The sequence below is a fragment of the Marmota flaviventris genome, chromosome 8 (assembly GCF_047511675.1).
Source record: "Marmota flaviventris isolate mMarFla1 chromosome 8, mMarFla1.hap1, whole genome shotgun sequence".
NCBI lineage: Eukaryota > Metazoa > Chordata > Mammalia > Rodentia > Sciuridae > Marmota > Marmota flaviventris.
Genome location: NC_092505.1, coordinates 134288662 through 134311170, shown reverse-complemented (window position 1 = coordinate 134311170; position 22509 = coordinate 134288662). Strand labels below are relative to the sequence as shown.

Here is a 22509-nt window from a genome sequence, read left to right as displayed (position 1 = left end):
ATATTTCTAGCACAGATACACATAGTAAGTGAGAAACAGAGTTCAGTGTGATGGCACCTTCCTGTAATGCCAGCATGTAGGAGGCTGAGGCAGGAAGATCACAAAAATCAAGCCCAGCCGGGCAACTGAGCCAGAACTGGGTATACAGCTCAGTGGTAAAGTGCCCCTGGGTTCAATCCCCAATATCGCCACACACACAAAAAAAAAAGGTTAAAAAAAAAAAAGCAGTGCTGTGGTAGTGTGGCTGAGTTATAGAGCACTTTCCTAGCATGCAAGAAATCCTAGGTTCAATCCCCAGAACAAAGAAAAAAGAAAAAGTAAGGGCCTGGGGACATAGCTTGGTTGGTCAAGTGCTTGCCTCACAGGCACAAGGCCCTGGGTTCAATGTCCAGTACCATTAAACAAAAAGTGAAGTCAGACACAGTGAGCTCACCTACAATCCCCGGTACATGGGAAGCAGAAAGAGGAGGAATGCAAGTTAGAGACCAGTCTTAGCAAATAAGCAAGACCCTATCTCAAAATATCTCAAAATAAAAAGGTTCAGGGATATGATTCATTGGTAAAATAATAATAAATTTTTAAAAATTAAAAAAATTAAGGATTCTCTTTGGAGTTAAAACAGATATGGGGGACTGGAGTTGTGTCTCAGTGGTAAAGCACTCGCCTGGCATATGTGAGGCACTGGGTTCGATCCTCAGCACCACATAAAAATGAATAAGTAAATAAAATAAAGGTCCATTGAAAACTAAAAATAAATATTTTAAAAAAAGATGGTTTCAAAGCTAGCTCTGCCACTTTTTTGCTGAAATTGCTATGATGAATAGGTGTGATTGTGTGTGTGCACACATAATGCACATAAACACATATCTTTTGGTGCTGAGGATTAAATCTAGGGCCTTGCATACACTACTGCCACTCAGCTAGCTATACCTCAAGTCCCTTGCTGAGACTTTTTTAATAAGTTATGTTTGGGGCTGGGGATGTGGCTCAAGCGGTAGCGCGCTCGCCTGGCATGCGTGCAGCCCGGGTTCGATCCTCAGCACCACATACAAACAAAGATGTTGTGTCCGCCGAAAACTAAAATGTAAATAAAATATTTAAAAAAAAAAAAAAAAAAAGTGAATGGAGGGACACCAAACCTTAAAAAAAAAAAAGTTATGTTTAACTTCCCTAACTCTTCATTTCTTCATCTTTATTACCATATGACAAATGAGCTCAGTATTCTATAGAACATAATTCCCAGGTTTGGCTCTCTAAAAGAATCTCCTGAGAGCCAGGTGTGGCAGCCCACACCTGTAATCCAACAGTTTGGGATGCTGAGGCAGGAGGATTATGAGTTCAAAGCCAGTTTCAGCAACTTATCGAGGCCCTAAGCAACTCAGTGAGACCTGTGTCTAAGGGACTGGGGAAATAAGTCAGTTGGGAGAATGCTTGACTCTCATGCACAAAGCCTTGGGTTCAATCCCCAGCATCACAATAAATAAATAAATAAATAAAGCAAGCAAGCAAGCAAGCCCTGGTTTGGAAGAAGTTCCTTAAAAAAAAAAAGAAAGAAAGAAAGAGCCTGTGTCTAAATAATATAAAAATGGGCTGGGTATGTGGCTCAGTAGTTAAGTGCCCCTGGGTTCAATCCCCAGTACCAAAAAAAGAAAAAGAATCTCCTGAACTGGGCTTGGTGGCACAAGGCTATAATCCCAGCAACTTAGGAGGTCAATGGAGGAGGATCACAGTTCAAAGTCAGCCTCAGCAACTTATCAAGACCCTGTGTCAAAAAATAAAAAGGGGGGCTGGGATTGTGGCTCAGCGGTAGAGCGCTTGCCTAGCACGGGCAGGACCCGGGTTCAATCCTCAGCATCACATTAAAAAATAAAGACATTGTATTGTGTCCATCTACACCTAAAAAATAAATATTAAAATAATAATAATAAAAAAATAAAAAATAAATAGGGCTGGGGATAAAAAACTGCTCAGCATATAAATACCCCTGAGTTAAATCCCTAGTGTCAAAGAAAAAGAAGAAAAGAAAAAAGAATCTCCTGGGCAACAGGTTCCCAGGTCAGGACTGGCCTGAGATGATCTGGACCCAGGTCTGAAGATGTGCCGTAGCTTTCCCTTCTATCAGCCACTGTGTCCTGCACTCTCTCCCCAGATATCTAGAACCCCAGCCCAGCTGCTCACCAATGGTGTCTGCCTTGCTGAAATGGCAACTCAGCACATTGGTAGGGTCGCTGTTCTCACAGAGCTTCAGTTCCAGCAAATATACCTCCACTTTGCAGTGCTTGACAAATAGGCCATGCTCCACAACCTGCAAACAAAAGGCAGGGATGAAGGAGCAGTGGTTCTAAAACTCAACAGTACTGAGAAGAAAGTGTCTCCATAAGACCAAAAGGAAAAACTTTAGTCATCAGTTTCCCTCAGTAATCAGAGATCAAAAGTACAAACTTTTTCGTCTATATGTACAAATTTTTAAAACCATCAGCATTTGTCCTAGGATTTAAGATTTTTTTCCACTCATTAGGACCAACCAGGAGTACCATGACAGAACCATTAAATCCTAACTGGATTTAATGCCACATCAAGGCTTCCAGGAAAGTCTCAGGACATCAACTTTGCACAGAAAAGTTACTGTAAACTCATTCTTCTTAAAATACATGCCTGATGTAGAAGAATTCTCAGTGGTAGAACACATACCTAACATGTTTGAGACCCTGGGTTCAATCCCCAGCACCATAGAATTAAAAAAAAAAAAAAAGTGGAGGGGGCTGCATTTGGTGATATAACCTGTAATCCCCGCAACTTGGGAGACTGAGGTAGAAAGATTAAAATTCAGGGTAGGAAGATTAAAATTCAAGACCCTGTCTCAAGATTTTAAAAAATAGATAAACAAAAGGGGCTGGAAGAGGCTGAGGCTGTGTAGCTCAGTGGCAGAGTGCTTGCCTAGCATGTGTGAGGCACTGGGTTCCATCCTTAGCACCACATAAAAATAAAAACAAAGGCATTCTGTCCATCTATAATTACAAAAGAAATTTAAAAAAAAAAAAAAAGGCAAGGGGCTGGGAACTTAGTTCAGTGACATTTCATCTACTACATAAAAGGCTGTAGGCTCAATCCCCAGTTCTGCAAAATAAAATAACAAATTTTTAAAAGTAAAAAAGGGCTGGGGTTGGGGATTTAGCTCACTGGCAAGCCAAATGCCTAGCACAAACAAAGGTCTACGCAATAGTTGAGACCCTTCTCAAAATAAAAAACAAAAAGGGCTGGGGATATAGCTCAGTGGTAAAGCACCCCTTGGTTAAATCTCCAGTACCAAAAAAACAAAACAAAAATAAAAAAAGGCTTACTAATTAGAACAAATTAAATAATTATTTAAAGTAAATAAATAGTAAATAAAATAAAAAGGGTTAGAGGGCTGGGGATGCAGTTCAGTGGTACTGTACTTTCCTACTACATATGAGGCCCTGGATCTAATCTCCAGTAACATAATAGGAGAAAAAAAGAAAACAAAGCTAATTAACTCATCAATTCAGAGTCATACTTGTGCATAAAGCCAGATACTGCACAAAAGGGAAGTCACTGTTCAGCTTTAGGTGAGATCATGATGCTGCTTCCTCCCTTGGAGAGTTTGTCAAATTAGTGACTAAAGAATATATAAATATGTATAAATATATACAGAAATATATATATCATTCTTGGCAGAGTACTCACACTGCAATACTACTGGCATTTAGGAACATCTTTAGAAACCTAGCATGCCCCTAACCTTTTGATCCCTAACCTTTTGAGGAGTTCAAGATAGAGGAAAAAAATAGTTATGGCCCCAAATGACTTTTAGATACATTGTATCACTTAAAAAAAAAAAAAAAAAAGAATCACTGTACCAGGACTGCAACTCTTTACTACTCAGCTAAGAATACATACCCAACAGAGTAAGAATTTTACCTTGTCCCTAAACATCAGCAGACATGTGAGCTCTTGTAATTTCCTGATAGACAGGACAAGAAAACAACTGTGGGAGACAGGGTGATGGTCTTCTTGTGAGTCTTATCTACCAGAGGTGCTAACAATCTGGGATTCTGCCCTGGGGTTTATATTCCCTCAAGAGGATAATATTCTCTGGGTGTAAATGCCTGATTTTTAAAGTACTCAACTATGTGGCCAAAGACCGAAGCACAGAAGTAAAAGTGATGGTGTTTTGCCAGGCATGGTGGCCCACGCCTACAATCCCAGTGGCTCAGGAGGCTGAGGCAGGAGGATCCAAAGTTCAAAGCCAGCCTCAGCAATGGTGAGGTGCTAAGCAACTCAGTGAGGCCCTGTCTCTAAATAAAATATAAAAAAGGGGTGGGGATAAGGCTCAGTGGTTATAGCCCCTGGTTTCAATCCCTAGTACCAAAAAATAGAAAGGTGGTGTTTTACACACATTATCCCAGTGACTGAGGAGGCTAAGTAAGGTAGGAGAATCACAAATTAGAGGGCAGTCTGAGCAAATAAGTAAGAACCTGATTAGTAAGTTGTGGTGATATATGTCTGTAATCAGGAGGCTAAGGCAGGAGGATTACAAGTCTGAAACCAGCCTCAGCAACTTAGCTGATCAACTTAGTGAGACCCTGTCTCAAAATAAAAAATAAAAAGGGCTGGGGATGTAGCTCAGTGGTTGAGAACCCCAGGCTCAAGGCTGGAACCAAAAAATAAATACAAAAATAAAATTTAAAAAGAGCTAGACATGTAGCTCAGTTGTATAGAGCCCCTGGGTTCAATCCCCCAGTATGGAGAGAGACAAAAGAAAGAAAGCTGGGGATGTGGTTCAGTGCCTAGCATGCAAAAAGGCCCTGGATTCAATCCCCAGCACCACAAAACAAAACAAACAAAAAAGGGTGGGTGTGGTGGTGCACACCTATAATTCCAGTGGCTAGGGAGGCTGAGGTAGGAGGATCACAAGTTCAAAGCTAACCTCAGCAATAGCAAGGCATTAAGCAGCTCTACTTTATTTAGAGCAACTGTTTCTAAATAGGAAAGGAAGAAACAAACAAAATAGGGCTGAGGATGTGGCTCAGTGGTTGAGTTGGAGAAAAGATAAAACTTCCAATTTACATTTACATTTCCCCTGAGTTCAATCCCTGGTACCAAAAAAAAAAAAAAAAAAAGAAAGGTGGGTTTTTGTTTATTCTGGGTTGTTCTGTTTTGTTTGTTTTTTTGTGGTACTCACTGGAGACTGAACCAAGTGCTCTAACACTGAGCTACATCAGAAAAAATTTAAGACAAACAAGAAGCTGTACATTACTGTAACTCCATATGGCCCAAGTGAACTTTCATATTTCATAGTCTTCCAGAAAATGCTCTCATAGCACCATTGGACACATCCCATTGGGCAGCTCTGATGTTTGAAGGCCACTCACTGTAACATACTAGGTGAACATCACTCACAATCATAATTCCCTAAAAAGAACCAGAAACCTCCTTTCAACCACTTATGTATGTTCATTTTCCTAAGAAACCAACACAATTTGGTATCCCTCCAGGAGCACCTGCAGATACTGACCATCAGTATTCATATTCATATACTCACTTTTCTGACAATAGGCTGCTGGCCCTCTACACAGCCATACCAATTTAGTAATTTATTCCAGGCCTCAGTTGGAACCAAGACATAGTCCAGTTCATCAATTAAGTGTTCTTTCAAGGTCTGACTCTCAGGATCTGAAAAAGGCAAACAGCATATAACTAACTCATTGTTCTTTTCCCCAGTTAGACTTACATGTTTTTTTTTTCCCTACTAGAGACTGAACTAAGGGCTTCACACATGTTAATGAACAACATCCCTAGCCTTTATTTATTTATTGGGTACCAGAGATTGAACCTAGAAGCAGTCACCACTGAGCCATATCCACAGCCCTTTATTTCTTGTTTTGAGACAGGGTCATGCTAAGTTGCTGAGGCTGGCCTAGAACTTGCAATCCTCCTGCCTCCACCTCCTGAGTTGTTGGAATTACAGGTTTGTGCCACCACACCCAGCACTTTTATTAATTTTGAGACTACGAAATGTCCCAGGATGACTCTGAACTTCTAATCCTCCTGCCTCAGGCTCCTGAGCCACTGGGATTACAGGCGTATGCCACCACACCCAACAGGCATATGCCACCACCTGTATTTGTTTTACATGACTCTTTTGTATTTTTCAAGAAATAAGAAAAGTTACCAACTACAAAATTCCAAAATTCTATCAGAGACCTGCCTCCTCTTTGTCTTTAATTAAATTTTCTGAACATTTTATGAGTAACTCTATTTTTCTACAATTAGAGGTAGAAGAAAGTTAGATGTAGTGGTGTGCACCTGTGGTACCTGAGGCAACACAGGAGGACTCCATCTAGAAAAAGAAGAGGAGGAGGACAAAGAAGAAGAGGAGGAGGAGGAAGAGGAAGAAGAAGGAGGGGGAGAAGGAAAAGAAGAGCAAGAAGAGGAAGAGAGAGAGAAAGGAGGAGGAGGGGAGGAGGGGGAGGAGGGGGAGGAGGGGGAGGAGGGGGAGGAGAAGGAGGAGAAGGAGGAGGAGGAGCAGCAGCAGCAGCAGCAGCAGGGCACAGTGGTGCCCACCTGTAATCACAGCAGCTAGGGACGCTGAGACAGGAAAATTGAGAATTCAAAGCCAGCCTTGGCTACATTGAGGTGCTACACAACTCAGTGAGACCCTGTCTCTAAATAAAAATACAAAATAAGGCTGGGGATGTGGCTCGTGGACAAGTGCCTCTGAGTTCAATCCCCAGTACTGGGGGGGGGGGGGGGGGGGGGGGCGGACCACAGTGACAAAAAAAAAAGAGGAAGAAGAGGAGGAGGAGAAAAGATAAAACTTCCAATTTACATTTCCAAAATGTTTTAGGATTCCAAAATTAAAATAATTAATTTAAAAGTATTTATTTATCATAAGTCTTAGGAATACCATATTAAAGTCAAATATCATCCTCCCCTGAAAGGATGGGGATGTGACTCAGTGGTAGATTCTTGCTTAGCATGTGTGAAGCCTGAGTTCAATCCCCAGTACTGTCCCCACCCTCCATTCCCCAAAAAAGAGGCACTGAAGTTACATTTATTTCATCAAGACTCAAATAGTACTTTTGCTTTCCCACCCCACCAATGCTACAGATTGAACCCAGGATCTCACACATGCTAGGCAAGCACTCTACCATTGATCCATATCCCCAGTCCTATTTTATTGTTTTGTGGTGCAGGGTATCAAATCCAGGGTCTTGTACATATTAGGCAAGCACCCTTCCACTAACCTACATTATATTATACCTCCTGCCCCTTAGCATTGTCAATGTGTTTTTTGTTTTGGGTACTAGGGATTGAAACCAGGGGCACTTTAAAACTGAGCCATATCCCCAGCCCCTTATTTATTTATTTATTTGTTTATTTTTGGTACCAGGATTGCCTTGCCCTTTTTATTTTGAGACAACATCACTAAATTGTCGAGGCTGGCTTTGAACTTGAGATCCTCTTGCTTCAGCCTCCCAAGCCTCTGGGATTACAGGCATGTACCACCACACTGGCAACATTCTTGGTTTTAAATACTCCAAGTCATAGCTCAGATAGATGGTCCTGGGCAGAATGGAAAGAGAATGCATTTAACATATCAGACATACATTTTATACCTACAACAGAAAGGCAGCAATCCTGGGCTTCAGAACTGGACATCCATGGTCTGAAACATACTCTCTCAAGAAAGGACATAGGGAAGATGGATCACCTTCCACCAAGGATGCTCTCTGCCAAGTCTGTGCCCATCAATATCCACTCTAAGAACAACAGAAAAGTTGAAGGGTACATGCCTGTAATGCCTACAATCTTAGTTACTGAAAAAGCTAAGGCAATTTGGTTGCAGCAGCACACACCTGTAATCCAAGTGGCTTGGTATGCTGAGGCAAGAGGATTCCAAGTTCAAAGCCAGCCTCAGCAACTTAACAAGGCCCTAAGTAACTTAGCAAGACTGTGTCTCAAAATACAACATAAAAAGGTATTGGGATGGGCTGGGGATATAGCTCAGTTAGTAGAATGCTTGCCTAGCAAGCACAAGGTTCAGCACCCCCACACCCCTAAATTCAATCCCTGGTACCAGAAAAAACAAACAAACAAACAACAACAACAACAAAAAAAAACGGCTAGTACAGAAGGACTCCAAGTTCAAGACCAGCCTGGGTAATTTACAAGATTGTGTCCTAAAAGAAAAAAATGAAAGGGCCAGAAAAGTTGGTGCACACCTGTAATCCAAATGGCTCAAGAGACTGAGGCAGGAGGATCACGAGTTCAAAACCAGCCTCAGCAAATTAGCTAGGCCCTAAGCAACTTAGTGAGACCCTGTCTCTAAATAAAATAAAAAGAAAAGACTAGGGATGTGGCTCAGTAGTTAAGTTCCCCTGGGTTCAATACCTGGGAGCCAGCCACCCCCAAAAAATTAAAATTAAAAAATAAAAGGGGTTGGGGATGCAGATCTGGTCAAACATACTGTACCAAAGAGCAGGTAGAAACTTTCAAAAACAGGGAAGAAACCAACAGCTTTCAGTCTCCTCAACCCCAAGTACATCAGTTCTACAAAGCACTTCCCCCTCTAGCTCAATGATAATTTTCCCAAATATGTCATTATTTTGTGAGTGGGTGTGTGGTGGTAGAGATGGAGCCCAGAACCTCAAACACACCCTCTACCATTGAACTCAAACACGTCATTCTTATGACAGTATATGGCGAGCACAAAAATTCAATTGCAATTTTCAATGCAGATCACTATTTTTACTCAAAACTGAATCAATCTGAGGACATAATGCTAAAAAACACACAGAGATCTTCTGTTTTGTTTTTGAGGCACTGGAAATTGAACCCATGGGCACTTCACATCCCTGGCCCTTTTTTTAAATGTTTTATTTTAGACAATCTCACTGGTTGTGGTAGCTCATTCCTATAATTCCAGCAACTCAGGAGGCTGAGGCAGGAGGATTGCTGATTCAAGACAGCATCAGCAACTTAGCAAGACTCTGTCTCAAAAAAAAAAAAAAAAAATTAAAAGGTCTGGGGATGTAGCTCAGTGGTAAAGCACCCCTGGTTTTAGTTCCCAATACCAAAAGAAAAAAATGCTTGGAACTCTCAATCCTCTTGCCTCAACCTCGAGTATCACTGGGATTACAGATGTGCACCACTGCCAGGCAACATTGGGGCGGGGGGGGGGGGGGTGGTACTAAGGGATTGAACCCAGGAACACTTATCCACTGAGCTATATCCCCAGCCCTTTTTCTTTTTTTTTAGTTTGAGTCAGGGTCCTGCTAAGCTGCTCAGGGCCTTGCTAAATTGCTGAGGCTGGCTTTGAACTTGCAATCCTTAAGCCACTGGGATCACAGGCATGTGCCACTGCACCTGGCAACACAGAGATTTTAAAATGAGGATTTACTCTCTACAAATTTCTGTTAACAGGCAAATAGAGGAAAATAAGAGCACCATTTGGTATAACACAGGAATTCCATCCGATATAAAAGTAGAGACATAGGTAGAAATGAAAGAAGGGGCTCCCTACAGACAACACCAACAAGAATATGTTCTTCCTGCTTCCCACACTTTCAAGAGTTTCTTCCAGGCCACTTCTATGACCACAGGTAGAAGGCAGCCAGGCTAATGACTGAGCGCCTAGGAAGTAAGGATTTGAATTTCATTCATCAGAAATCAGTCATTTATGCATTATCAATGTCGAAAGTCTAATGGAATGTGCTTTTCATTTCTCAGCCATAGAGATTAACATTTCAAGCCAAGACTTAGTGACATAAAATTCGAGGCCATAAAAGGAATGCTTGCCCTTAAGAATTATTTTTAGAGCTGATGATGTAGCTCAGTGACACAGTGTTTCCCGCTCTAGCATGCTCAAGGCCCTGAGCTCTGTTCCTGGTACTACCACCAAAAAAATAAATAAATAAAAATAAATAAAAAACAAAGAATTATCCTTTTGAAAGGAGTGGGAAGAGGGGAGGGAAAGGGAAGATACTGGAGAAGGAGGCTGAGCAAATTATGTTTATATGCACATATGAATATGGCATAAGGAATATCCCCTATTCTGAATAATTACAATGCATCAATTAAAAAAATAAATTAAAAATAAATAGTCATAGGCTGGGTTTGTAGCTCAGTGGTAGAGCGCTTGCCTAGTCCACATAAGGCACTGGGTTCAATCCTTAGCACCACATAAAAATAAAAGTAAAGATATTGTATCCATGTACAACTTTAAAAATATTAAAAACAAATAAATAAAGTAAAAATAATGTGTCCACAACTATAAATAGATAGATAAATAGATAGATAGGTAGATAGATAAATACCATTTAAAAAAAATAGTCAGGTGTTATGGCAACACTCCTATAATCCCAATAAATCAGACAGCTAAGGCAAAGGATCGCAAATTCAATGCCAATCTCAGCAACTTAGTTAGGCCCTAAGCAACTTAGTGAGATTGTCTCAAAATAAAAAATAAAAACGGCTAGGGACTTAACTCAGTGGAAAAGCACCCCTGGGTTGAATCCCCAGTACCAAATAAATAAATGAACCTAGAAAAAAAATTATCAAACAAAAACAAGCAGTCTCCTTTTCAAAATAAAAAGAGGGCCAGGAGCAGTGGCACAGGCCTGTAATCCCAGAAAGATCACAGGCCAGTCTTGGAAACTTACGAAGACCCTGCCTCAAAATTAAAAAATTAAAAAATCTAGGTATGTAGTTCAGTAATCTTTTTTTTTTTTTCCTTTAGTGGTGCTAGGAATTGAACCCAGTGCTTTGTGCATGTAAGGCAAGCATTCTACCAACTGAGCTGTAAGTGTTGGTTCTAGGGATGTAGTTCAATGGTAGAGCACCACTGGGTTCAATCCCCAATACCAAAAAAAAAAAAAAACCAGGGAAAGAGAACACAGTGTGAACATAATGAATGCAATAATTCCTTAGAGCAACTTCATGATATAGTGCCATCATCTGACCTACATCAGGAAACAAAGCAAATGACACTATTTACATAATTTAGATCTCTCCTTAAAAGAAAATATGAACTCAAGAACTGCTCATTTTAACAAACATCCAGATTACTGTTAGGCTGTTAGGTATATATAAATTAGGTCTCATACTCTGAAATATGAGACTATTCTCTTTTGGCCCTGATTTTGAACAGAGGTGACAGATCACCTGCCCACAAAGAAATTTACAGTCAGAAAACCTGAGAAAAAACTAACTCTATTATCTCCACACATCTACAGGTGTAAGCCAAGCACTAATATGTCACATATTAGTGTCATATGTGCCAAGGTGCCCAGTAGGAGCTGACTGTGGCTATAACTCTTGTCTACTAACTTTCCACCTCTTCTCACACTAATTCTATGACAAACATGGCCATCACAGGAATGCATAACAATCTTCAATAGGTCTATACTTTGTTCCACTTCAAAGTTAACACAAAAAGTTGTGGTTCCCCAGGCTGGAAATGTAAATCAGAGTTAGAGCACTAAGCTAGCGCGTGTGCAAGGGAGTAGGTTCCATACCCGGTATCATAAAAAAAAAAATTCTGGTTCCTGTATTTCAAATTTCAGACGCAATTTCAAAATACCTTATTTCTTTCTTTTGCATATACTAATCTAAAATCTGAGAATTTCAATAGGATTTATACAGGAAAAAAATTAAAATATTAGAAGCATACTCTTGTTAGAAACAGTTAATTTAGCCAGGAACAGTGGCCTGTAATCTCAGCAGGTTGGGATGTTGAGACAAGAGGATCATGAGTTCAAGATCAGTCTAAGCAACTTATTGAGACCCCGTCACAATGAAATGAAAAACAAAAAGGGGTGAGGATGTAGCTCAGTGGTAAAACATCCTAGGTTAAATCTCTAGTACCAAAAAAATTTTAAAAATTAATAAAACAGTTAATTTAGAAAAGAACAGCTTTACTTCTACCTAAGGGTCTGCAAAACCTTCTACTACAGACACAAAAATTGAGGACGCTTGTTTCTATCTCCTCACACTAGGAAAGTCAGGTTCACAGCATCTATGTTACAGATATACATGATCACAAGCGACTGCCCAGGTGTACATTTAGCTAGAAAGCAAAAGTATACTGCACCTGAGAAGAGTCCTGAGTTGTCTATCGGTCCAGGAAACAGGTTATGTTCACCCACATTGTACATATCCCAGCTATCAAAGCCCACATACTTCTTCCATTGCTTGAACCACCTGCTGTCAATAAGATACCTAGAGAAAGAGAACAATTTACTATAGCAAAAAAACTAAGGTGGCAAGTTTCTGCAACTGTTCCCTTAATCTGGGTGTGCAGTGCTAGGGATGGGCCCCTCATATGCCAGGCAAGCGCTATACTACTAAGCCCCAGTCACCCTTAATCTTTTCTTTGTTTTTGTTTTTGAACCAGGGACTGAACACAGAGGCACTTTACCACTGGGCCATAAATCCAACCCTTTATGTTTTATTTTAAGACAGGGTCTCACTAAGTTGCTTAGGAGCTTACTGAGTTGCTGAGGTTGACCTCAAACTTGAAATGTTCCAGCCTCAAGCTCCTGAGCCGCTGTGATTATAGACGTACACCACTATGCCCAGCCCCCTTAATCTTTTATATGGTCTTTCCACGTTGGGGAATATATAATCCCCACTAAAAACACACCCTCAGCCGAGTAGTACAGTGGCACACAATTATAATCCCATCAGCTCAGGAACCTGAGGCAGGAGGCTCATGAGTTCAAAGCCAGCCTCAGCAACGTAGTGAGGCCCTAAGCAACTTATAGTGAGACCTTGTCTCAAAATTAAAAGAAATAAAAATAAATAGGTGCAAATGTGCTTAAGGGACCCTGAATTCAATCCCCAGTACCAAAAAAAAAAAAGGCATTAAGTTGTACTTTACATTGCTTTCTATACTTAAATATAAGCAAATCTGATTATATTTTAAAAGTATCATTATGCTGTTTTATAATCAAGACAGAAGGAGGGGAAACATCTCCAGGGCAACAAAGCACAATTAGTTGTTCTTCTTCTTTTTTTTTTTTTCTTTTGGGAGGGTGGGGGGGGGTGCTGGGGATCGAACCCAGAGCAAGCACTCTACCAACTAAGCTATATCTCCAGCCCAACACCCAATGATTTTAATCTATTAAACTTCTTTTGGGCTGGAGATATAGCTCACTTGTAGAGTGCTTGCCTAGCATGGGTAAACCCCAGAATAAGAGAAAAAAAAAAAAATCCTTTGCTTCTTCTGAATATTCTATGTATCATTCTTTGCAGAACAACTTTAAAGGTACCTCTGCATGCCTTGCCTTTCACAATTTGGAAAGTTCAGAATAAACAAAGCTATACCTGAACTCCTCACCACAATGTTTCTCTTCCCTGCTTCAACTCTTCCTAGATATATCAACACCACAATGTATTCATAGAATGAGTTAGGCCTGGTGACCCATGCCTGTAATCCTGATTATGTGGGAAACTGAGGCAGAAGAATCACAAGTTGAAAGCCAGCCTATACAACTTAGCAAGACCTTGTCTCAAAATAAAAAATAAAAATGGCTGGGGAACGTAGCTCAGTGACAAAATGCCCTTGTATTCAATCCCAAGTGTCAAAAAAGAATATTTTTCAATCACATTTAATGCAAAGTCTAGCCCCAGTTTTCTACTTCCACATAGTAACATCACCTAGGCCTCTCCACAACTGGAAAGTATTGTATCTTCTACTAAACATTTATTAAGAAGTCTCATAGCAGCCAGGCCTGATGACACAGGCCTGTAACTCCAGAAAATCCAGAGGTTGAGGCAAGAGGATCTCAAATTCTAGGACAGCCTATGCAACCTAGGGAGACCAGATCAAAAAAAAAAAAAAAATTAAAAAGGGATGGGGAAGCCCAGTATATTGGCACACACCTGTATCCCATTGGCCTAAAAGTCTGTGGCAGGAGGATCACAAATTCAAACCCAGTCTCAGTAATTTAGCAAGACCCTCTCTCTCTCAAAAAAAAAAGGGGGGGGGGCGGGGGGGCTTGGGATTGTGGCTCAGTGCTAGAGTGTTCGCCTAGCATGCATGAGGCCCTGGGTTCGAACCTCAGCACCACATAAATGTAAAATAAAGATATTGTGCCCACCTACAACTAAAAAATAAATATTAAAAAAAAAATGGACTGGTGATGTGGCTCACTGGTTAAGGGCCCCTGGGTTCAATCCCAGTTACCCCCCCCCAAAAAAAAAAAAAAAACTGGGGATGTAGCTCAACAACACATGCCTTGGGTTCAATCCCCAGTAATTTAATAAAAATAAAGTTAACTCTCTTCGCCTTTTTTCAATGTGGTGCAAGCACCGAATTTGGTTCCTCACCATCTCTTCTCACAAGACTTTCAGGAAGAGCAATTTTTGGCCAAGAAGCAAAATCGTCCCATTCCCCAGTGGTTTCGAATGAAAACTGGTAATAAAATCAGGTACAATTCCAAGAGGAGACACTGGAGGAGAACCAAGCTGAGTCAATAAGGAATGACATGAAATGGCGCATGTATTTATCAAGGCTGTGATCATATTTTCCTGTCCACCTGAAAATGTTTCCACTATCTGGAGAGAGTCACAGAAGCCGGAGTACTGGTTTTGGTTGGTATGCTAATAAATATGTGAAATATTTGAAAAAAAAATTAAATTTCTTAAAAAACCTGCCTTGTTCTACTACATCTTTGACTTTTAACCTTCTATCATGCTCCAGGATCCATGCTACCTTCCTCTTCCACCCCTAGAATTTACTATCACAATTATTTTTTACCTTTGCTTCCAAATAATCTGGGCCTTTCAGACATTTGTTCAGTTTCTGACCTTGACATGTGTTCAGCAATCTACAAGTTACAAAGTTTCTACCTCTGATCTCAACCTATTGAGGGTGATAAACCACAAAATTGCTACCCTGGTTTTAGTTGTAAGGTACAGAGGTGTGTGAAGTATGGACACCTTCGCCAAGGTCACACGGCGACTCTTCCATAGTAAAGGGCTCTCCCACTCTCACGGTCCCCGCGAGCACTCCCCTTTTTCCACACCCTACATCACTTGCCAGAGCCGGTCATGTTCTTGGAGCTATGAATGGGTCAGGACAACACCCAGCACCTCCCATGCTGTTCCTCGGCTGACTCCAGGATTTCACTCCTCAAGACCCAGTATCAGACCACTCAGGGTCACCAGACACCGCCCCCGTCCGTCCCCTACCCAAGTGGAGAAAAGGAGGCCTGACGTGAGGGCCAGAGTTGCGGCCCCAGGCTCTGCGCGACGGAAGGGTGGCCGGGTGCTCACCATTGCGCCCCTCGTTGGAGCGTGGTCCTCATCAAAGCCCCGAGCTCAGACTTCTGGGTCTCTACATCCGGTCGCTCACGGCAGCCTCGGCCTTCCGCCATCTCGCCCGCCACCCCGGCCCAGCCGGCCCGGACATCCGCCCCACGCACGGCGTGCTATGGGACGAGCCCACGCACGCACGCACGCCTGTGCGCGTGCCCACCCCACCTCAGGTCGCTGCCTCGGGCGCAACAAACTTCTGCCATTTTTCCCCCGCCTCCATGCGCCGCCTGTCCCCCACCCTCGCGCGGTGGAGCCTAGAGGAAGACGGAAAAGGGGCGGGAGGTGAGAAGTGGCAGCCAACTTCCTCCGCCCTGCAGGCGGAACCTTGTGCCCGGCCGCTGTATAGCTGACAAGTACCCTTTCCACGACTCAGAATGGCGCCCGCTAAGGTCTTCCAGACCCTTTCCAGCCTGGCGATCTGAAAGAGTCTTAGAGCATGATCTGCGACCTTTCAAGCACTCCATCCCGGCCTGGTCCTAATTTAAACTCAGGAGAAGCTCTGGAACTAAGTGTTCCGATTTTCACTTCAAGCCATTCCTTTTTCAGCTGGAGGCCTCTTTAGCTGACCAAACATGAGATCGCAATTCCTGCTCCGGCAGCGTTGCAGGGATTTTTGAAAGTCCTAGCTACATTGAGACTAGACGAGGTGGTCTAATCATTAATAGTACTCTCAGTCTGATCCCATCCACAACTAAAAATCATCTACCCCTGGGCAAAAATCGGTATTCTACCCACAGATACTTGCCTGGTCAGGGAGACAAGCAACCACAAAGGGATGATCCAGATGTGTTCTCTACTTGAGGTGCCCAGGCATCTTCTTTTTTAAGAAACTGGTGCTTAATTTTCATTTTGCCTAAGTGTTTGCAGAAGAACATCTCCAGATCATTCGGGTTGTTCATACCCACTCAGACTCCTTAGTAGTGGTAATTGCAGACCAGTTTTCAGTAGCTGACTGGGCACTTCAGTCTTCAGCAGAGAACTGCTGGATAAGCACAAAGGGTACTTGGATGCTTTCAGACCAGTCTGCAACCTCAGGTTGAGTAGCAGTGAACTCAAAAACTGGAGCAATCCACCCTGAAATTCCTTCCGTGGTCACAACTTTTTCAGCAACAGACTGTTTCTTTTCAATCACTTTAGGATCTCTGTAAAAGTAGAGGTCAGGCATGACCTCCCATGGATGTTCACAGGAGACTTTGCCAAGCATGTACATAATTTCTTGGGTCAGCATCCACCACATCAGACCCACAGAGTGAGTTCCTTATTTAGAATCTTATAGTAAGACTCATCAATTCAGTCTGAAAACAGAAAGGCCAAGTAATGCAAGAGCAGCCCAAGTTCAGCAAGAAATATGAAGAAAGGCAGAAAAAACAAGCCACTTTTCAAATGTTCTCATCTTTCTCAAAGTTGTTGTGCATTAACTTTATAATTTTAGCAAGGATTACTATCAAACTCCATTCATTAGGCCAGAGTGGAGGGTTAGTGAAAAACTTGCCCCTCATGTAGCATATTTCCTGCATTTGTGAGTTTATCACATCCTAATTTATTCCTGGATAAGATACAATGTCCTAAATGCTGTTTTCCACTCAACCCTGACCACATAAACATACAGCCCTCCTCCTAGAGGGAAAAGTAAGGAGGACTTGCTATGCATAAGTGGCATAGGAGGGTCTCCATTCACTTGTCTAACAGTTCCTGACATCAAAGAAAAATAAGGCAAATAAGACCCAGTTCCTGCCTATGGTTGTAGCTCAGTGGTAAAGCACCTCTAGGTTCAATCCCTAGTACCAATTTAAAGAAAGAACAAAATTTTAAAGCAGAAAGGAAAAAAAAAAAAAAGACCCAGTTCCCAAGTTTCCACCCTCCTAAAATCTAATTTAATCATATGGTTTAAAAAAAAAATCTAATCTAAATTTTTCCTAAATAACCCAGTGCCAAACAATGTGTGATAAGTGCCATTAAAGGGTATGAGCCAAAGGCTGTATGTAGGAATGCCAGGCACAACCCCAGCTGTTAAAGAAAACCTTTAACTTGATTAGCATTGAGGCATGGTCTTGAAAGAAAGTGTTTGAAGCATAGACATAAGGGTATATGTTACAGGAGGGGGGTTTGGAGAGAGCAGAGGGAATTTCTGAAACAGGCAATGTAGGCTCAGAGGGTAAGGATTAGGCCAGTTGACCTGAGTGACTACAGACTACTAAAAGAGCCGAAGGGGATCTGAAGCCAGAAAGGAGGCAGAGAAACCTCAAACTTGCCTTAAATGCTTGGAGTTTTGGGAGCAGAGGCAAAATGCCTGAGGGCACTTAACACTCAAGTGTTATAACCCAGAGAGATCTGTTAGGAACCTCTTCCTATGGCTATGACGGAGGACAAACATGAGCTATGTTCAGCTTTAAGGACAGATGGTAGAAGGGGAACTGGCCCAGTGAAGGTCTGGTAGGTCATTTGAGCAAATTTACTATTTTTCTGTTCAGTTTTAGCTAATTGAAATCAATTTGCTCCTCCCTAGGATATATATCTTTATTATTATTTTATTATTTTTTTCTTTCTTTCTTTCTTTTTTCCTACCAGGGATTGAACCCTGGGGTACTTTACCACTAAGCTACATCCCCATCCCTTTTCATTTTTGTATTTTTTTTTAAATGTGTGAATATTTGGGCTGGGGTTGCGGCTCAGTGGTAGAGCACTTGCCAAGCATGCATGAGGCCCTGGGTTGGATCCTGGCACCACATAAAAATAAACAAAATAAAAGTATTGTGTCCATCTACAACTAAAAAAAAAAATTTTTAAATGTGTGAATATTTGAACAGACTCTTATTTAAAGATATAGACATAGTAATCACATGAAAAGATGTTCAACATATTAGTCATTAAAGAAATGTAAATGTTTTCGCTTTTTCACTGCTGTGACCTTACCTTATTTTTTATTTTGAGACAAGATCTCTATAAATTGCTGAGGGTCTCACTAATTGCTGAGACTGGCTTCACACTTGCTATCCTCCTGAACTCAACCTCCCAAGTTCTGGGTTTCTAGGCATGTGCCACTGGGCCCAGCATGGGACATGTGTCTCATACTGATAACGGAAAGCTTTTGGCATTTAAGTAGATATCAGAGTAAAGTAAATGTGGAATTAAAACTACTTTGAATAACCACATAGCAATTACTCCCCTGCAGATAAGAGTTAACACCCAGCTGGTGTAAGGGTTCTGGGTATAATAGAGTGCTTGCCCAGCACAAGCAAGAGTGAATCCAATTCACTAAGTGATGATGGATCTAGGAATCCAACCCTGGCAAGTCCTTTTCTGTGAAATTCTTTGAAACTATTAAAAATATTATCAAATTATAAACACTACCATTAGGCCTGTTATTTATGGAAAAAGAAATTTGGTTGCCAACATTAGTTCAAAAGCTGTATTAGAGATTGTCTGCTTCCCTTTTCTTTTTTCAGTAATTTCTTATATGCCATTTATGGAAGTCTTGAGGAAGTAGGACAAGTCCTCAGTACTACTAGAAAGGGAGACAAAACCTGACTATGACATTGAATTGAAAATTTTGGAAAATATTTTTAAGCCAGGAACTTTTCAGAGCTATTAAATGACTGCAAAAATATCATGCTGGGGGCTGGGTTGGTGGCTCAATGGTAGAGTGCTTGCCTAGCATGTATTAGGCACTGGATTTGATCCTCAGCACCACATAAAAACAAACTAATGTATCCACCTAAAACTAAAGATACATAAATAAATATTAAAAAAAAAATACCATGCTGGAGGGGCTGGGATTGTGACTCAACGGTAGAGCACTTGCTAGATGTAATGTCACATGTCTATTACTCCAACAACTCAGGAGTCTGAGTCAGGAGAATCACAAGTTCAATGCCAGCCTCAATAATTTAGCAAGGCCCTCAGCAACTTAGCAAGACACTGTCTCAAAATAAAAAGGACTGGGATGAAGGTCAGTGGTAGAGAACCCCTGGGTTCAATCCCAAAGTGCCAAAAAGAATGAAAACCACAAAATTATTGGTTGTTCCTAAAGAATTATTTAGATTACAAAGTTCTGTAGTTTAAATTAAAATGCAAGGAATAGCTGGGTGCAGTGGCACTTGCCTGCAATCCCAGCTGCACAGGAAGCTGAGGCAGGAGGATTTCGAGTTCAAAGCCAGCCTCAGCAATGGCAAGACACTAAACAACTCAGTGAGACCCTGTCTCTAAATAAAACACAAAAAGTGTTGGGGATGTGGTTCAGTGGTTAAGCATGCCTGGTTTCAATTCCCAGTACCAAAAAAAAAAAAGGAAGGAATAAGACAGCATGACAGTGCATGCCTATAACCATGGGGCTGTGACCCAGGGGGCTGAGACAATTTAGCAAGAGCCTGTCTCAGAAAAAAGGACTGGAGATGTAAGTCAGTGATAAAGCACCCCTGGATCAATCACCAGTACTGCTCCAGTCAAAAAAAAAAGGAATAAAATGAACTTCATTATTAGAAGGTTATCATCTCCAAAGTCTTTAAACTTTCTTTTGGCAGGGGATGTGACTCAGTGATAGAGTGTGATATACTTTCTTAATTTGCTTGAAAAGCAAATTCTAAAAATTGAGAAATATGGCTAGAGAGGGAGCTAAGTGGTAAAGTGCTTGTCTGACATGTGCTAGGCCACCGGGTTTGGTCACCAGCTCCATAAAAACAGGGAAAAAAATTGAATACTGATTAATGTTGTATATCTGTAGTCCCAGCTATGTGGAATTTGAGAGGCTGACGCAGGAGGACCACTTGAGCCTAGAAGTTTGTTCATTTGTTTGTTTGGATTAAACCCAGGGGTGCTTAAACACCGAACTACATCCCCAGTCCTTTATCTTATTTTATTTTTTTATTTTCTGGGTCTTAGGGATTGAACTCAAGGGCACTCAACCACTGAGCCACATCCCCAGCTCTATTTTATTTTTATATATATATATATATATATATATATATATATATTTTTTTTTTTTTTTTTTTTTTTAAAGAGACAGTGAGAGAGAGAGAGAATTTTTTAATATTTATTTTTTAGTTTTCGGTGGACACAACATCTTTGTTTGTATGTGGTGATAAGGATCGAACCAGGGCCGCATGCACGCCAGGCGAGCGCGCTACCGCTTGAGCCACATCCCCAGCCCCCTATTTTATATTTTATTTAGAGACAGGGTCTCACTGAATTGCTTAGTATCTTGTTGTTGCTGAGGCTGGCTTTAAACTTGCTATCCTTCTGTCTCAGCCTCCCAAGCCACCTGGATTACAGCTGTGTGTCATCGCACCTGGTGAAAAAAAATGTTTATAAGAACTTAAAACAATGAGTATTTGCCTATGTATTTCTACCATTGTAAGAGTGGCCTGGAGGAAATGACAAGCATGAGGGATTCAACTCAGAAGGAATAAGACAGGCATGGCAGTGCATGCCTATAACCATGGCTCAGGGATGCATTCTCTATTAAGCCACTTTGTTCTAGGAAGACATATAGGCCTAGCAAAGTGCCAGGTCCCAAAGTGGAGCAATCCACCTATTGCTAATGGAGTTCGGGCCACAAGAATAGAAGTGTTAAGGGTGTCTCTGTACATACCAGTAACCCTAGCTACTTGGGAGGCTGAGGCAGGAGGACAGAAAGTCCAAGGCCCACCTGAACAATTTAGTAAGACCCTGCCTTAAAATAAAATAAATCTTACCTCTGGGCTTAATTCCCAGAACTACAAAACATAGGATCTACTTCGTGGTAGAGCATCCCTGGGTTCAAGCCTCAGTACTACAATAAATAAATAAATAAATAGATAGATAGATAGATAGTAAGAGTCAGGCATGGTGGCACACACTTCTTGTGCATTCCTGCGGTTTAGGAAGCTGAAGCAGGAGGAGTGCTAGTTCAAAGCCAGCTTTAGCAAAAGGGAGACGCTAAGCAACTCAGTGAGATCCAGTCTCTAAATAGAGTACAAAATAGTGCTGGGATGTGGCTCAGTGGTTGAGTGCCCTTAGTTTAATCCCGACACTAATAAATAAATAAGAGCCCTGTGTGATAGCTCATGCATAATCCCAGCAACTCTGAAGGCTGAGGCAGGAAGATCCCAAGTTCGAGGACAGCCTGGGCAACTCACTGAGATCCTGTCTCAAAATAAAGAATAAAAAGGACAGGGTTGTAACTCAGTGGTAAGTGCCCCTCAGTTTAATCTCTAGTACCTAAAGTAAAATAAAATGGGGATGTATCTCGGGGATAGAAACTTCCTGCGCTCAATCATATCCACAGTACTGAAAAAATAAATGAATAAAATAAAGCAAAAGACAAGGGCTGGAGTTGTAGCTCAGTGGTAGAGCGCTTGCCTAGCATGTGTGAGGAACTAGGTTTGATTCACAGCACTGCATATAAATAAATAAAATAAAGGTCTATCAACAACTAAAAATATATTTTAAAAACAAACAAACAAACAGAAGACAAAGCAGGAAGGGAGTCAGAGAGTACCTGGCCTGGCTGATTAGTCACATGCTGTGATGGTCATGAGGATTCATATTGTCTGGTGTGTGAACTTTAATCTTTTTTTTTTTTTTTTTAAGAAAGAGTGAGAGAGAGTGAGAGAGAGAGAGAGAACTTTAATATTTATTTTTTAGTATTTGGCGGACACAACATCTTTGTCTGTATCTGGTGCTGAGGATCGAACCCGGGCCGCACGCATGCCAAGCGAGCGCGCTACCGCTTGAGCCACATCCCCAGCCCCGAACTTTAATCTTTATTTAGTTCCAAATCATACAGTTATTGCCTTGGCTTTATACCTATCTGGGCTTGGCCTTCCTGTTGTACCCTTAGTACATAGTTGGCTAGAAATCACCGAGCACATATGACAGTATTTACAAATAGTTGAGATGGAAATGGGGTAATACTGTTTAGTTACTTCTTGTCTGTGTTTCTTTAACTTGCCCAGGGGATGTGAAGAAGTAAAAGGCTCTAGAAGCATACTTTAGAAAAATTAAATATCTTCTCTGATTTCTTACCTCTTTTATATAAAAATTAGGTACTGAAGAAGGTGAAAGCCTCCCAAAATTGAAATAGGATCACTTTTCTTAATTTGGGAAGTCATGCTGATGAGAAGAGAAGTTTCAGGAGGCATGTACCAGTAACACCAGCTACTTGAGAGACTGAGGCAGGAGGATAGA

General features: G+C 41.3%; 1 protein-coding gene across 5 annotated transcripts in view; it reads right to left on the bottom strand.

The window, feature by feature from the left end:
• Usp4 (ubiquitin specific peptidase 4) overlaps positions 1-15533 on the bottom strand; it is a 48776-nt gene extending 33243 nt beyond the window's left edge. Inside the window, exons 1-4 of one of the 5 annotated variants that reach the window (XM_027933563.2) lie at positions 15304-15487; positions 12116-12243; positions 5564-5694; positions 2179-2305 (exon numbers count right to left, since the gene is read on the bottom strand). In XM_027933563.2, coding sequence (XP_027789364.1) covers positions 2179-2305; positions 5564-5694; positions 12116-12243; positions 15304-15404 — 487 coding nt within the window. In that variant the 5' untranslated portion in view covers positions 15405-15487. Of the gene's footprint in view, positions 1-2178; positions 2306-5298; positions 5434-5563; positions 5695-7640; positions 7785-12115; positions 12244-15067; positions 15156-15303 lie in introns of those variants that run through there. The other 4 variants (XM_027933564.2, XM_071615727.1, XM_027933565.2 and 1 more) reach the window with 4 other exon arrangements.
• Between the last annotated feature and the right edge of the window lie 6976 nt (positions 15534-22509).